The sequence below is a fragment of the Ovis canadensis genome, chromosome 2 (genome assembly GCF_042477335.2).
Source record: "Ovis canadensis isolate MfBH-ARS-UI-01 breed Bighorn chromosome 2, ARS-UI_OviCan_v2, whole genome shotgun sequence".
Classification (NCBI taxonomy): domain Eukaryota; kingdom Metazoa; phylum Chordata; class Mammalia; order Artiodactyla; family Bovidae; genus Ovis; species Ovis canadensis.
Window position 1 is genome coordinate 67240948 of NC_091246.1, and position 15035 is coordinate 67255982.

Below are 15035 nucleotides of genomic sequence, written 5' to 3' on the forward strand. Positions count from 1 at the left end.
GTGAGAACATTCTAAATTGATTGTGGTGATAACAGCACATCTCTATGTATATGCCCCAAATCACTGAATTATACACTTTAAGAGTGAACTTTATAATTTGTGAATCTTATATCAATAAAGCTATTAAATTTTGATAAAGCTTATGATCTCAATATTTGGAACACTGTGTGGGGGGGAAACAGTTGAAACAGTGTCAGACTTTTTTGTGGGGGGCTCCAAAATCACTGCAGATGGTGACTGCAGCCATGAAATTAAAAGACGCTTACTCCTTGGAAGAAAAGTTATGACCAACCTAGATAGCATATTCAAAAGCAGAGACATTACTTTGCCAACTAAGGTCCGTCTAGTCAAGGCTATGATTTTTCCAGTAGTCATGTATGGATGTGAGAGTTGGACTATGAAGAAGGCTGAGCGCCGAAGAATTGATGCTTTTGAACTGTGGTGTTAGAGAAGAGTCTTGAGAGTCCCTTGGACTGCAAGGAGATCCAACCAGTCCATTCTGAAGGAGATCAGCCCTGGGATTTCTTTGGAAGGAATGATGCTAAAGCTGAAACTCCAGTACTTTGGCCACCTCATGCAAAGAGTTGACTCACTGGAAAAGACTTTGATGCTGGGAGGGATTGGGGGCAGGAGAAGAAGGGGATGACAGAGGATGAGATGGCTGGATGGCATCACGGATTCGATGGACGTGAGTCTGAGTGAACTCCAGTATTTGGTGATGGACAGGGAGGCCTGGCACGCTGTGATTCATGGGGTCGCAAAGAGTCGGACACGACTGAGCGACTGAACTGAACTGAACTGTGGGGTTTTGTTTGGGTTTTCCACCTTTATTTACAATATTTGCCTCAGGCTTACTCCACCACAGCTATTTAGAGGGCCAATAGAGTCAGACACGACTACTGGGTATTGGCAAACTGCCCTCCTGCTCACTCTGAAATAAAGTTAGCTTTGGGCCAGCACAGCTTTAAGAAAGGATCTTTCTGCCTCTCTGTTGTTGATGGTAGCAATACCAGCAATTCTATGGGCTCACCCACCCTGCCACCTACCTGTACTCTATGTCCCATAGAAAGGACTTTTACCATTTCTGCCTAGGGTCTTGGTAAATCTGGAGTTTTTCTGTGCCTTTAGAAAAATGAGCACTGGAATCCAGGGAGTGATTTTCCTCTGTAAATAAACCACTGAGGGGCTTCCGTGGTGGTTCAGTGGTAAAGAATCCGCCCGCCAGTGCAGGAAACATGGATTTAATCCCTGATCAGAGAAGATTCCACATACTGTTGGGCAACTAAGCTTGCATGCCCCAACTGCTGAGCATGTGTTCCAAAACCTAGGAGCCACAACTACTGAGCCTGCGTGCCAGAGCCCATACGCAGCAACAAGAGAAGCCACTGCAATGAGAAGCTTGTGCACCGCAACTAGAGAGTATTCCATGCAGCAATGAAGACCCAGCACAGCCATAAATAGACAAATAAACATTTTTTAAAAATACTCACTTCCTGCCTCAGCACAAAGGGATTCCCAGTATAAACCAGTGGATCTGAGATTTCTCTATTCAGTATTTCTAAGGTGAAGCCATCCACCCACTCTCCATTTCTATTTTCTTTTTTTGGCTTGAAAAAATGTATTATCTTACAGCTTTTTGGGTCAGAAGTCTGGCACAGCTCTCACTGAAATAAAATTAAGGCGGTAGGAGGTTGTGCTCCTTTCCAGAGCCTCTTGGAGAGAATCTGTTCCCTGCTCATTTGGGTTGTTGGAGGAATTCAGTTCCTTGTGGTTATAAGACTGTCCATCTCTATTTTCTACATCATATACTCCAGGATCTTGATTCTTACTTGAACTCAGCCAGATTTGCTGTCCCTACTATGAGGATGTGGCCTCTGCCTTTATCATCTTAATCTCAGACACCAAGAATCTGCCAATTTTGCCATTTTTCTACCACCTCTTTCCCTCTACAGCTTATTTCATAATTGTCCAACCTCTCCTTGTAACGGGTCATGGTGCCTCCATAAATAAGCATACCAGGTGAGAACCGCAGCAAAATGGTGCACTTACCCCATCCAGAGAGGGCTTCCCATCACATCCCTGATGATTGATGCTGTATCAAAATCAGACCAGTGCTACCAGACCTGTAAATGTGCCAAGGACATAAGAATTCAAATTTTAAAGTAAAATGTCCTAGTCTATAAAATGTGGCTCAATTTTCTAAAATGAAAGAAGAAACCACTGAAGATTAAATAAAATTTATTGTGGGCCAGATTTAATCAAGGACCACCACAGCAGTCTGCTCTCTGCCATGGTGAGCTCACACCAACAATTCAGACATAATACCATATAAAGGCCAAAAGAAAAATACTGAACAAATATGAATGCTAACTGTATAGAAACATACAAAATATAGTGTTCTTTTGGTGTCTCAGGTGGACTCTTTCGAAGTATACGTGTGGAACCATTAGAAGATAGCGCAGTCATTTCATAAAGAAGACATTCTCTAACAATATCTGAGTTTTAGCTTTTATTGTTTGAAACAGTCTCTGATACCGGTGAGTGAACCAGTAAAGCAGTTACCTAAAGAAATCCAAATCAACACAAAATAATTACTCCTGAAAAATCTAAGTAATCTTTAATTTTTCCAATGCATCATTTTATTCAACTAGTTTAAATACAACCCCCTTTATTTCATTCTCCTAATCAAACAAAAACTGATTTCTAAATTGATCCCTCATGACAGACCCAGGTTATTTATGTAAAATGTAATGCTAATCATTGTGACAATATAGAATTCCTGCTAAAGACGGTGAATTTTTTATTCTAAGTAAACGGCAAGTTCAAAGGTCAGTATGGCCATTGAGACTTTTCCCTTACAAAAAGAAAAACAAATTATAAGGAGCTTAACATACAGATTTGCATACTTCAAACAGCTGTCCATCCTATATGTTAATGAATGTTCAGAGTGATTAAACTTGAATTTATAATTTTTGGAAGGAAAGGTAAGCCACTAGAATAGGTACTACATAAAGAATTAATATTTCATATTCATATATAATATATATATTTATACATACATATTTGTGTATACGTACAGACACTGAAGCAGCAAGAAAATATAGTAAAGCGCTGCTGGTGAATGCTTCCTTGCCATTTCCACATTTTCTTTATTTTCATTTCCCTTTTCACAAGACTTATGTTCTCACCTGTATTTTGCTAATCACATTAATATTTATCATGAAATACTATTTCATGAATTTCTTTTTTTAAAGAAAAATAATGAGAGTAAATTTAGTTTAGGCTGACCAAATAAATAAACCCTTCCTCAGAAAAAATGAAAGTTCAAATGCACCTCAAAGTTCAACTAGAATCTGCTATTTATGTAACCCTGAGAAAGCTCTTTGAAACTTTATCTCTGCTCATCTGTAAAATGGAAGTGTAAGTCAAAACAACTGCTAAGATTTCTTCTAAATCTAACACTAGATGATTGGATTTTCCATTAAACCCTTAAAGTTTCACTAAGATTCGGTCTGCATGACTGTTACAAGAGGTGTTATATTAAATAAGGAAAATATTCCTTAAATATTAAATAGGGGAAAAACATCCTTAAATATTAAATAAGGAAAAATACCATGCTGAAATGATAATCCATAGTGCAGCTAGCCACCACAGATATGTTAAAGTCTGTAAACAGACACACTCCCCCTCAATACACATATACACACATTCAATACCATCATAGGGCCAGTGTTGCTCAAATTTCAGCAATTTGAGTTTCGTGTGGAATTTGAGAACCACCTAAAGTTTTATTCACTTAAAAGTGGAAGTTACCTCATTTTTTTAAATCAGACACACCCTAAGCAATCAAGAGCTTGACTATGTTAGCTTTATGTATTTTTCCTAATAAAATGTATTCAATAAAATAAATGTTGTCAATAAAATAAAGTACAATTAAATAAAATTCCTCCAAGTACTATCTAGAATTTGTTACATATCTTCAATGATAAACATGCTAAACTTTGGAAATACCAGAGTAGCTTGTGAAAAAAAAGGATATACACACTGGTGTAGAATTTAAGATTTTGTGTTAAAGGAATGTATTGTAAAGTTTCCACTGTATTTATTAGGATAGAAAATCATCAACTGTTACATCCACTACATTTCATTAGTTATAGAATCTGACTCCACACATTATTTTCAAAAGGGAGCAATAGGGCCACCTGTTAATGGGTAGAGTTTTCGTTTTACATATGAATTGGCATAAATCCCACTCTCGTCATGCCAAGTGTTGATGCCACATCTTTTGGAACCATCTAGATCTGTGAACTGAGAACGGCATTTTCTGTGGACAATTGAATAATCATCATCTTGACAAGGATCACCCTATGGGGGGAAAAAGACAATTTTAATATTAAATGACTGAAATATGTATAAAGGAATGATTTCCAAAAGTTGATCTTTAATGTGTTAGTCTTATTATGATCAAAGTTTAATTTTCAAACAATTGATTAATATAATCTCTCAAATTACTAATCACTTCTTGTATTTGGCTATTGTACTTATAAGCATTTCTAATTATGAATGATAAGTCTAATTAATGATTGTCTTAATTATAAAATTATAAATTATTATATGTGCAAAAATTTCTAAACCATAAATATACAGCATAAAGAAATATTTCTACATAAGACAAAAACAATTACAATTTAACTACCATTTAACACCTTTTATATTAATATAATTTTTCCAAAACTAATATCTTGGATTATATTTTTATTTTTTTATCTTTTTTAATATAAATTTATTTATTTTAATTGGAAGCTAATTACTTTACAATATTGTAGTGATTTTGCCATACATTGACATGAATCTGCCACAGTTGTACATGTGTTCCCCATCCTGAACCCTCCTCCCACCTCCCACCCCATCCCATCCCTCTGGGTCATCCCAGTGCACCAGCCCCGAGCACCCTGTCTCATGCATCAAACCTTGACTGGCAATTCGTTTCACATATGATAATATACATGTTTAAATGCCATTCTCCCAAATCATCCCACCCTTGCCCTCTCCCACAGTCCAAAAGACTGTTCTATACATCTGTGTCTCTATTGCTGTCTTGCATATAAAGTTACCATTACCATCTTTCTAAATTCCATATATATGCGTTAGTATACTGTATTGGTGGAGAAGGCAATGGCACCCCACTCCAGTACTCTTGCCTGGAAAATCCCATGGACAGAGGAGCCTGGTAGGGTGCAGTCCATGGGGTCGCGAAGAGTCGGACACGACTGAGTGACTTCCCTTTCACTTTTCACTTTCATGCATTGGAGAAGGAAATGGCAACCCACTCCAGTGTTCTTGCCTGGAGAACCCCAGGGACGGGGGAGCCTGGTGAGCTGCCGTCTACCGGGTCACACAGAGTCGGACACGACTGAAGTGACTTAGCAGCAGCAGCAGCATACTGTATTGGTGTTTTTCTTTCTGGCTTACTTCACTCTGTATAATCGGCTCCAGTTTCATCCACCTCATTAGAACTGATTCAAATGTATTCTTTTTAATGGCTGAGTAATACTCCATTGTGTATATGTACCACTGCTCACTTATCCATTCATCTGCTGATGGGCATCTAGGTTGCTTCCATATCCTGGCTATTATAAACAGTGCTGCGACGAACATTGGGGTACACGTGTCTCTTTCAGTTCTGGTTTCCTCGGTGTGAATGCCCAGCAGGGGGATTGCTGGGTCTATGGCAGTTCTATTTCCAGTTTTTTAAGGAATCTCCACACTGTTCTCCATAATGGCTGTACTAGTTTGCATTCCCACCAACAGTGTAAGAGGGTTCCCTTTTCTCCACACCCTCTCCAGCATTTATTGCTTGTAGACTTTTGGATAGCAGCCATTCTGACTGGCATGAAATGGTACCTCATTGCAGTTTTGATTTGCATTTCTCTGATTATGAGTGATGTTGAGCATCTTTTCATGTGTTTGTTAGTCATCTATATGTCTTCTTTGGAGAAATGTCTATTTAGTTCTTTGGCCCACTTTTTGATTGGGTCGTTTATTTTTCTGGAATTGAGCTGCAGGAGTTGCTTGTATATTTCTGAGATTAGTTGTCAGTTGCTTCGTTTGCTATTATTCTCTCCCATCTGAAGGCTGTCTTTTCACCCTGCTTATAGTTTCCTTTGTTGTGCGGGTTATATTTTTAATAACTGCTATCAGGTCATACTTGCAAGTAAATGCCAAGCTGGAAGTTTCATCCTATAAGAAATTTACCTCAGTATAACCCAGTATAATATTTAAGGTATTTATCCTTAGAGTGGGCTTCCCAGGTGGTGCTAGTGGTAGAAGACCTGCCTGCTAATGCACGAGACATAAGAGACACAGGTTCGATCCCTGGGTTGGGAATATACCCTGGAGGACAGCATGGCAACCCACCCTGGTATGCTTCCCTGGAGAATCCCATGGACTGAGGAACCTGGCTGGCTACAGTTCACAGGGTCACAAAGAGTCAGACACAACAGAAGTGACTAAGCACACACGCATCCTTAGAGTACATCATAAAAACCTCTATCGTAATAAAACAAGACACTATCACTTCCACTTCCCAAAGGAAATACTGATTCACTCAGATTACATCAAGGATAATGGCAGACAAGAAACATAAAGCCCCTGTAATGATTACCTAATTTCTGCTTTAAATTGATACTAATTTTAAAGCACTAGGACAAAATTGAAATTAAATCACCAAAACTATAAAACAATGAAAGAACACCAAAATAGTTCTAATCTTAGATAGGCTTTGTTGAAAACAATTGAAAATTCTAATCTCATAATAATTATGGTGTCTATTTATTTACTGAGTGCCTATTATGGTCTGAACATGGTAGTTGAGTATAACTTTTAATCCACAACTGGCTTTGAAGTAGGAATTATTACTCCCACTTTACATGAAGAAAATATCATTAGCTTAAAATCTCAGGTGAGAATCTAAATAATGCCAGTGATTCAGCCAGGGCTTCAAGCTGTCTGCTTGTAAGACACATTAGTGCACTAGCACCTTCATGAAATTCTTAATAATTCAAAGATAAAATATATAAACAATAAAACCTGAAAGCTACATAATATCCATGTCACTTTCTATATAGTTTGGGGCTTTTGCTTTGTGTTGTTGGGGTTCTATTTCTTTGAAGTTTGTTTGTTTGTTTTGGGTCAGGTAGAGATCCTTTAAATGAGATTAGAGCATCACTTGCCAAACTGCCCTCTAAGTAGGAAGCAGGATCTCCTCACTCCTACCCCTGTTGCAGTGGAACTGAGGAGAGTTTCGCATGTAAGTCAACACCTTCCTTTAGCATCTCCTGGGCAGAGGATGATATGTTTTGACGAGATGAATGATAAGAATAAATGTGATGTTTTAGGAGAAGTATTCTGGCAGCAGAAGGTGCTAAAGACTGAAGATGAAAAAGACTGGATCCCAAAGCTATGATTAGAAATGGATCTCAACAACTTACATGTCATTAACTCACAGATGTATAAACAAAATGTGGTCTATTCACACAATGAAATAATTTATTTGGTCAAAAAAGGAATAAAATACTGGTAGTTCTATAGCATAGATGATCTTTGGAAATATTATGCTAATTGCATGAAACTAAGCCAAACCCAGACTGTATGATTCCTTATATGAAATGACAAAATAGGCAAGTCCACAAAGAGAGAAAGTTGCTTTGCCAGAGGATGGTGGAGGGGAAGGAATGAGGAGTGACTGTTAATGAGTGTGATTGGATCAAAAGGCACCAAGATATGTGGCTAAACATTATTTGTGTGTTGTCCCCATGGACTACAGCCCACCAGGCTCCTCTGTCCATGGCATTTTCCAGGCAAAAGTACTGGAGTGGGGTGCCATTGCTTTCTCCGATCCAGATAAAAGTAGCATTTAAATCGATGGACTCGGTAAGGTAGTTTGCCTTCCCCAATGTGGGTAGGCATCATCCAATCTGTTGAGGGCCTGGATAGAAGAGAAAGGCAGAGAAAGTAAGGATTGGCTCGTTTTGCTTGACTGCTCGAGCTGAGATGTTGATCTTATCCTGCTCTTTGGTGCTTCTGGTTCTCAAGCACTGGCTTTCCTAAGATTTCAGCTTTGGTTTGTTTCTGTAAAGAAACCTGACTGGTACACTGGGTACGTGGTTTCTTTGGGGGATGATGAAAATGTTTCGAAATTGACTGAGGTGATGACTGTATGACACTGGAGATATATTTTTAAAAATCACTGAATTGTACATTTTAAAAGGGTGAATCTTATGGCATGTGAATTAAATCTCAGTAAATTATATCTCAGTAAGGCAATTATTTTTTACAAGTGGATAAGAAGGGGTAAACAATGCTGAAGTTAGGAAAACTAATTAAGAGAATGTTTGCTGCCTGTTAACACACATAAAACTGAATGCCTCCCATGATCAGAGATGGTAAACCAACCTCCCCACCCAAAAAATCCCCACACAACTGATCTGTAGTATTTGACAATTTCTTCATTGTCTATACTCCTACCATGGTTGATTTCAAGTGAAGTCAGTAGTGAACACTGAGTTGGGAAGACATGAACATACTCATTTCATCCAAACTTTAAGAGGTGACTCCAGCTCACCCTCAATCCACGTTTCTCATTTCCCATTAAGCAGCAGCCATGCGATGTGTAGATTAAGCCCCCTCTCGGTCTAGCGGCAGAATCTAACTGGCCTAAGACAATCAGGATAATCTCACTCCACTCTCAACGACAGTGATTAGTTCAGTGTTAGACATGTGACTTCAGTTTGTCCAAACAGCTTAAAGCCTGAGACTTCTGTTCAAGGGTTTGGGGAAGAAAACATTCTTTTTTCACTACTGGATATAAATAAGGGAGCATCTAGCTCAGGCTGCTGTTGGCAGCCTGCCTACAATCAGTATAGCATGGAACCAATACCATAAAAAAGCAGATATGAGAGTCAGTAAAAAGTATGATGACATTGCTGTATCAATCCTTTCCTGAAGCCAGACTTTTCAAAAATATATGGGCCAATAAGTTACTTTTACTGCCTAATCTAGTTTGAGTTGGTTTTTGTACAACCTACTAAAAGCATCCTATCTAATATATACCTGAATAATCTGCAATATTGGAACACTGAGGTACTGAGATGTAGAGCAAGCAAATGGGTCAAAAACAAGGGAGATGGAATTATATAAAAAAGTAGGAGTAAAGGCAAGCAGTAAATTTCTGCCTAAGCATACACTCAGGAATTAGAACGATGCAAACATGAAATAGGTGAAAAAAAGAAGGTTTTCAAAAATAAGAACAAACTATTAGGAACCATGAGGGTATAATTAATATAAGGAAGAAGAATAAAGTATGTTTTTCAAAGTTTAGTACAAAAGGCACCAAATAGAATAGAAAAAAGCAGCTTCATCAACCAAGATGATCCTACATCAAAGGACCTTTTACATTGACTGCAGCTCATACCCAAGGCCAAATTGAGATGCTGGAAGTTTTGGACGAGCAAGTAATTTGGTCTACCTCTGAAACTAAATATATAGGGAGGTAGTAATCATTTCAAAATTGTTAGTAGTTTTCTCTTTTCATTGTATGTAATCACCCATTTCCCCAACGGGTGATCAAAATTTGTTTTAGAAAAAAATGACAAGGAGCAAAGTAATATCACCTTCTAATGCAAAATGCAGTTTTTCCTAAAGACAACAGCCTTGCAATCCAATGCACACTCTTGAGGATTTTAGACCATCAATGACCATACCTGGAAGATTCAAATCATAGATTTCTCCAAGCATGGAGAGAAAACATTCTTTGCCATGAAGCCTTAAACAAGAGTTGGAATAGAGAGTAGGAAAATACAGAAGTTTGGGGCATTGTAGAAAGATGAAAATAAGGGGAAAGCAAAGAAGGACAGGAGAAATAGTTGATGCATTTCCCAGTTTTCCCATCCCTAGACTTAAATCAGGGCTTCCCTAGTGGCTCAGACAGTAAAGAATCTGTCTGCAATGGAGACCCAGGTTCAATCCTTGGGTTGAGAAGATTCCCTGGAGAAAGAAATGGCAACCCACTCTAGTATTCTTGCCTGGAGAATTCCATGGACAGAGGAGCCTGGCAGGCTACAGCCCATGGGATCACAAAGAGTTTGACATGACTGAGCAACTAACACTTTTCACACAGTTTCATAAGCTTCCCTGGTGGCTCAGCGGTAAAGAATCCACCTGCCAATGCAGGAGATGCAGGAGACGTGGCTTCGATCCCTGGGTCAGGAAGATCCCTTGGAGGAGGAAATGGAAACCCCCTCCAGCATTCTTGCCTGGAAAATCCCATGGACAGAAGAGCCTGGTGGGCTATAGTCTATGGGGTCGCAAAGGAGTCAGACACAGCTGAGCTTGCAGCACAGATTTGAACCAGATAGGGTCTCATTGATATGGACAGAGAGAAGTACATCAGATACATGAGAATAATGGCAGAAAGGCATAGAGGTCTCCTGGCCCTCATTTCTCATGAGATCTTTAAACAGACCACCTCTCACGCTGTTCTTTCATTTGACTGGGGCACAGCCAAACCCAAACCAGTGAAGCAGCCTGGTCAGGCAGAGGGAGGCCTGAGAATTATCAGTCCTGAGGCATGTTTGGTATTCTGTGGCACAAACAAGACCCTGAAATTAGTTGCAAGTCTGGAGAGAGGGTTCAACTGTTAGCTGCAGAGCTGAGCACTGAAGCTAGGTATTGAATGGGAATCACAGAAGGCTTCTGTGGGGTCAACAGTATCTATGGAAGTGGAAATGAAGTTGAGTCATCTCAGACAAGCCATGAAGGCTCCAACCAAGCCCAGAGAAAAAGAGTGGGAAATAGAAAAAGACTGAAAGACTCACAGACTATAGCCACTTATCCCAGTAAGAAAAAGAGCAGCCAGGTAGACTTGGGATATCATCCCAGAGACTAGATGTTGATGGAACAGCTACACAACTCTTTGTGCCTGCCTGGGCTTCCTCACAGCATGGTGACTGGGTTCTAAGAATAAGGTTGGCGCAAAGAGAACAGGAGGAAGCCGCATTGCTTTTAAACAGCTACTCCAGAAATCATATAGCATCACTTTCATCACAGTCAGAGTTCACCCAGATTTGGGGGGAGGTAACATGGACTCTACCTCACAAAGTGAAGAGTGTCCAAATCACATTATAAGAGCACACGCCATGGCAGCACATGTGGTAAGCATTTTGGGAAAATAGCAATTTGCCAGAGGGAGAAAAGTAGGGTGTGTTGGGATTCCCAAGACCACCACTAGATTCAGTGACCTGCTCAGAGGGCTCATGAAACTCAACATATAATTGTACTTGTAACTATGATTAGGGTTTCCCAGGTAGCACTAGTTGTAAAGAATCACCCTGCAGATGAAGGAGACACAAGAGACATGGGTTCGATCCCTGGGTCAGGGAAGATGTCCTGCAGTAGGAAATGGCAACCCACTCCAGTGTTCTTGCCTGGAAAATCTCATGGACAGAGGAGCCTGGCAGGCTACAGTCTGTGGGTTGCAGAGTCGGACATGACTGAGCAAATGCACGCACGCACTTGGCTATGCTTGATTACAGCAAGTTGATTCAAAGCAAAGTGGGCAAAGGGAAAAGGCACAAAGGCTAAAGTAAAAAACAAACAAACAAACAAACAAAAAACAGGTATGAAATTCTGAGATCAAAAACCTTCTCCCAGTGAGTCACATGGGATGCGCTTGATTCCCTCCAGCCATGAGGTATGAGATGCTATCTACTGGGGAAGCTCATTAGAGACTCCAAGGCCAGGATTTTTCTTAGGAGCTGGTCACATAAGCACCCTCTGCCTAGCATATACCAAAATTCCAGACTCCTAGAAGGAACATAAGGCACATTGTTTGTGCCAACAGTTTAGACACTGTGAGCTACTTTTATTAGGGAATTCTTATCTCCACGTGCCAACCAAAGGCCAACCTTGTAAGCAGACCTTTTAATAGATAACAGTCTCAGTTCTTTTCTACACATTGAAAGTGGGAGAGGATCCCTGAGAAAGTGAGGTTTTTTTTTTTTCAAGAAAGATTCAATTTTCTTATAGGAGCTATTTAAATCATGGAATCAGACTACGCTTTATGTTGATTAAGAATTAGTATTTTCCCACTGGTGATGGGCTTAGGAAGAGGGCCAATGATCAGTTAGACATACTTCCTCTGCATATGTGAATTGCAGACAAATGGAGTTTCAACACCCTAACATAATATTTAAAGGATTACTCAACATCCATTAAGTGGGTTGGGAAGAAGTGTTTAAAAATTGTATATAGAAAGAGATTTGTGAATTATCTCACATTATTGGCTGACCCACTATTCTGGTGCCACACAGACCCTGAGTTCTGACAAAGTACTCTTAAGATAGGACTATCACTGAATTGTCTGAGTCTTCTGGATACATAAGGGTAACAGAATTCGTCTGAAGTGTGGAATTGGGTGGGCAACAGAGCACAGCAGCTTAAGCAGAGCTGTACTAGAGGAGACATTTCACAGGAAGAATTTAGAGGATGTACCAGCCTAACTGGGGATAAAGAATCGAAGATGCTCATACCTTCAAATCTGGATGAATGGGAGAGTTCTAACACCATTAAAAAGAATTAAAAAGACACGGAGATGAGGAGGACTTGTTTAAGGGGGCAAATGATGAGTCACTTCTCAGACATTTTTAATTAGGGATGATATCAGTACAAAATGCTTATTTGAAAGGTAATTCTTTTGGACAGATGTCCTAGAGAGAAGTCAGTGCCCTATGCACAGCAGTGATAATTGACTGGGTAAAATAGTGATAAAGAATATCACTAGGACCATGGGTTATATTTGAATATGGACTCTGGCTTTCACAATTATCCTGTATCAATTTTCTGTGAGGCTGAAAACTTTACCATGGCTATGTGTCTGTTATTAAGAAATGCACGTTGAATTATTTATAGGTAAAGAGGCACAAAGTTTCCAATCTACTCTCAAATGGTAAATAATTGGTGACTACTCTCAAATGGTAAATAATTGATTATATGGGAGCTCCTTGCGCTGGTCTTATAAACTTCCTGTAAGTTTGAAATTATATAAAAATAAGTTACCCCTCAAAAGTCATGGTTACAGAGCCGTGGGAGTGGATTAATTTTCTGAGATTATGTAAAATGAGAGGAGCAGGGTTCTGGGACCCAATTCTTGGGAATACTTAAGGCTGGCTTCATAAAGAAGCTATGAAAGATAGAGACAAAAAGCCATGGAGAGAGCATTGCAAAGCCAGAGATTCTGAGGAAAGGCAGGGCACAAAGAATGGAGCGGGAGCCAATGACTACTCACTTCCAAAGAGGCATCATAGAGGGCACGACCTGATAAAACACAACCAACTGTAAGAATCAATCTCTTGTCATCTTTGAGTGTGCTGTTTCAGGGAATGACTGGAGAAAGTGAAACATCCTGACAGAAGATGGGAAAAAAGTGTCAGAGAAAGGAACACAGAGGGCAAACAGGTGCTCTAGCAACAGGAACTACTAAAGACCCAGCAAGAGAATCACTGTACAGAAAATCTGCATTAAGGCTGACAAAGTTTTCTTTTTCCTTTCCTTCTCTTTTTCTTCCTTCTTCTTTTTAACAGATAATAGAAAAACAGGTTAGGATATTACAGAAGGGTCCTCTTGAGTGCCCAGTCAACCTTCCCTCATGGTGAAAGACAAATAAGACATGGTTTTACCACTTACATCAGTAAAATGTATCAGTAAGTAATGGGTATTCAATTCTTAGAGTCCCATCTGTTTCCCACCTGATTCCCATAACCTCTAAGCATCATTTATCTTACAAACCATTTTCTCAGGATAAAATGACATTGCTGTTTCTTAGTCAACCATATACCCAGTCCTTACCCATTTCTGTGGTTTCACTTATTCTTATTTGATTTCATCCTGTTTTTTTAGGACTTTTTATTTTTCATAGTTTTATTTCTCAAGGTCATTTTCAGATTTAGGTCTGCCTTCCGGAATATCAATAACTCTACCCAATTTAATATCACTAGATAATTTGAGGGCAGTCTCAGTTCCTTCATCTAGAGAGCTCATCCATAAAAATACATAATGGGTTATGTTTCCTGCCCAAATCAGTCACTGCAAACTAACCTTGTGTCCACCATTACAGATAGCTATTAGCCACCTGGCATTTATACAGCAAAGATCATTCTTCCCTAGCATGCCTTTAAGCATCCTCTTTTTGTGTACCCCATTTACTCTTTAAAATGTATGGAGGCAACAAGCTTATTTATCCAAATGTCACACTGGATGGAATTAAAAGAGATATTACAGTAGATTGCTGTGATATTTTGTTTAATTTCAGTATATATCACATATAAAATTCTTCCCTACTTACATGCACTTGACTGAAGACCTGTCTTCCCCTAATAAGGCTGTCTTCTAAATATACACACAGAGTGATTGTGGGAAGAAAAGAACAATTCCCCTATGGCCAAAATTACTTTACTGACTCTGAGAATCACAGGGCATAGACATTTTAGACAGATTCCTTTGTTCATTTCCCTACATTACTTTTAAATTGATTTCATTTCTATTGGATATTTTTTCCTCAATGATTGAATAAGAGTAACTGGCAAATGCAGCTGTAAAGAACATGCAAATAGTTGGAAATATTTTTATTATCTATTTAAGAAACCTTTAGTATATCTTTTTATTTGGTAAAATTTTACAAAGGAGAAACATTTGTAACAAATAAAGGTATTCAACTAAAGAAAAATAGTCATGGGAAGTTCAAGGAAGTATAGACTGTGAATATAAGTATAAACATCTATATTATTAATGAGTTAGGGTTAGAGTCATCCCAAAGAAAAATATGGAGGTCTATATGAATAGTCACATCAAAAAATAACCAGACTTTTCAGTGCAGTTCAGTCACTCAGTCGTGTTCAACTCTTTGCGACCCCATGGACTGCAGCATGCCAGGCTTCCCTGTCCATCACCAACTCCTGGAGTTAAACCAAACTCATGTCCGT

General features: G+C 39.1%; 1 protein-coding gene across 1 annotated transcript in view; it reads right to left on the reverse strand.

The window, feature by feature from the left end:
- Nucleotides 1-2221: 2221 nt before the first annotated feature.
- Nucleotides 2222-15035, reverse strand: part of CFAP95 (cilia and flagella associated protein 95) — a 99378-nt gene continuing 86564 nt past the window's right edge. The window contains exons 6-7 of the mRNA XM_069574107.1: nt 4203-4365; nt 2222-2562 (exon numbers count right to left, since the gene is read on the reverse strand). Coding sequence (XP_069430208.1) covers nt 2510-2562; nt 4203-4365 — 216 coding nt within the window. The 3' untranslated portion in view covers nt 2222-2509. The remainder of the gene's footprint in view (nt 2563-4202; nt 4366-15035) is intronic.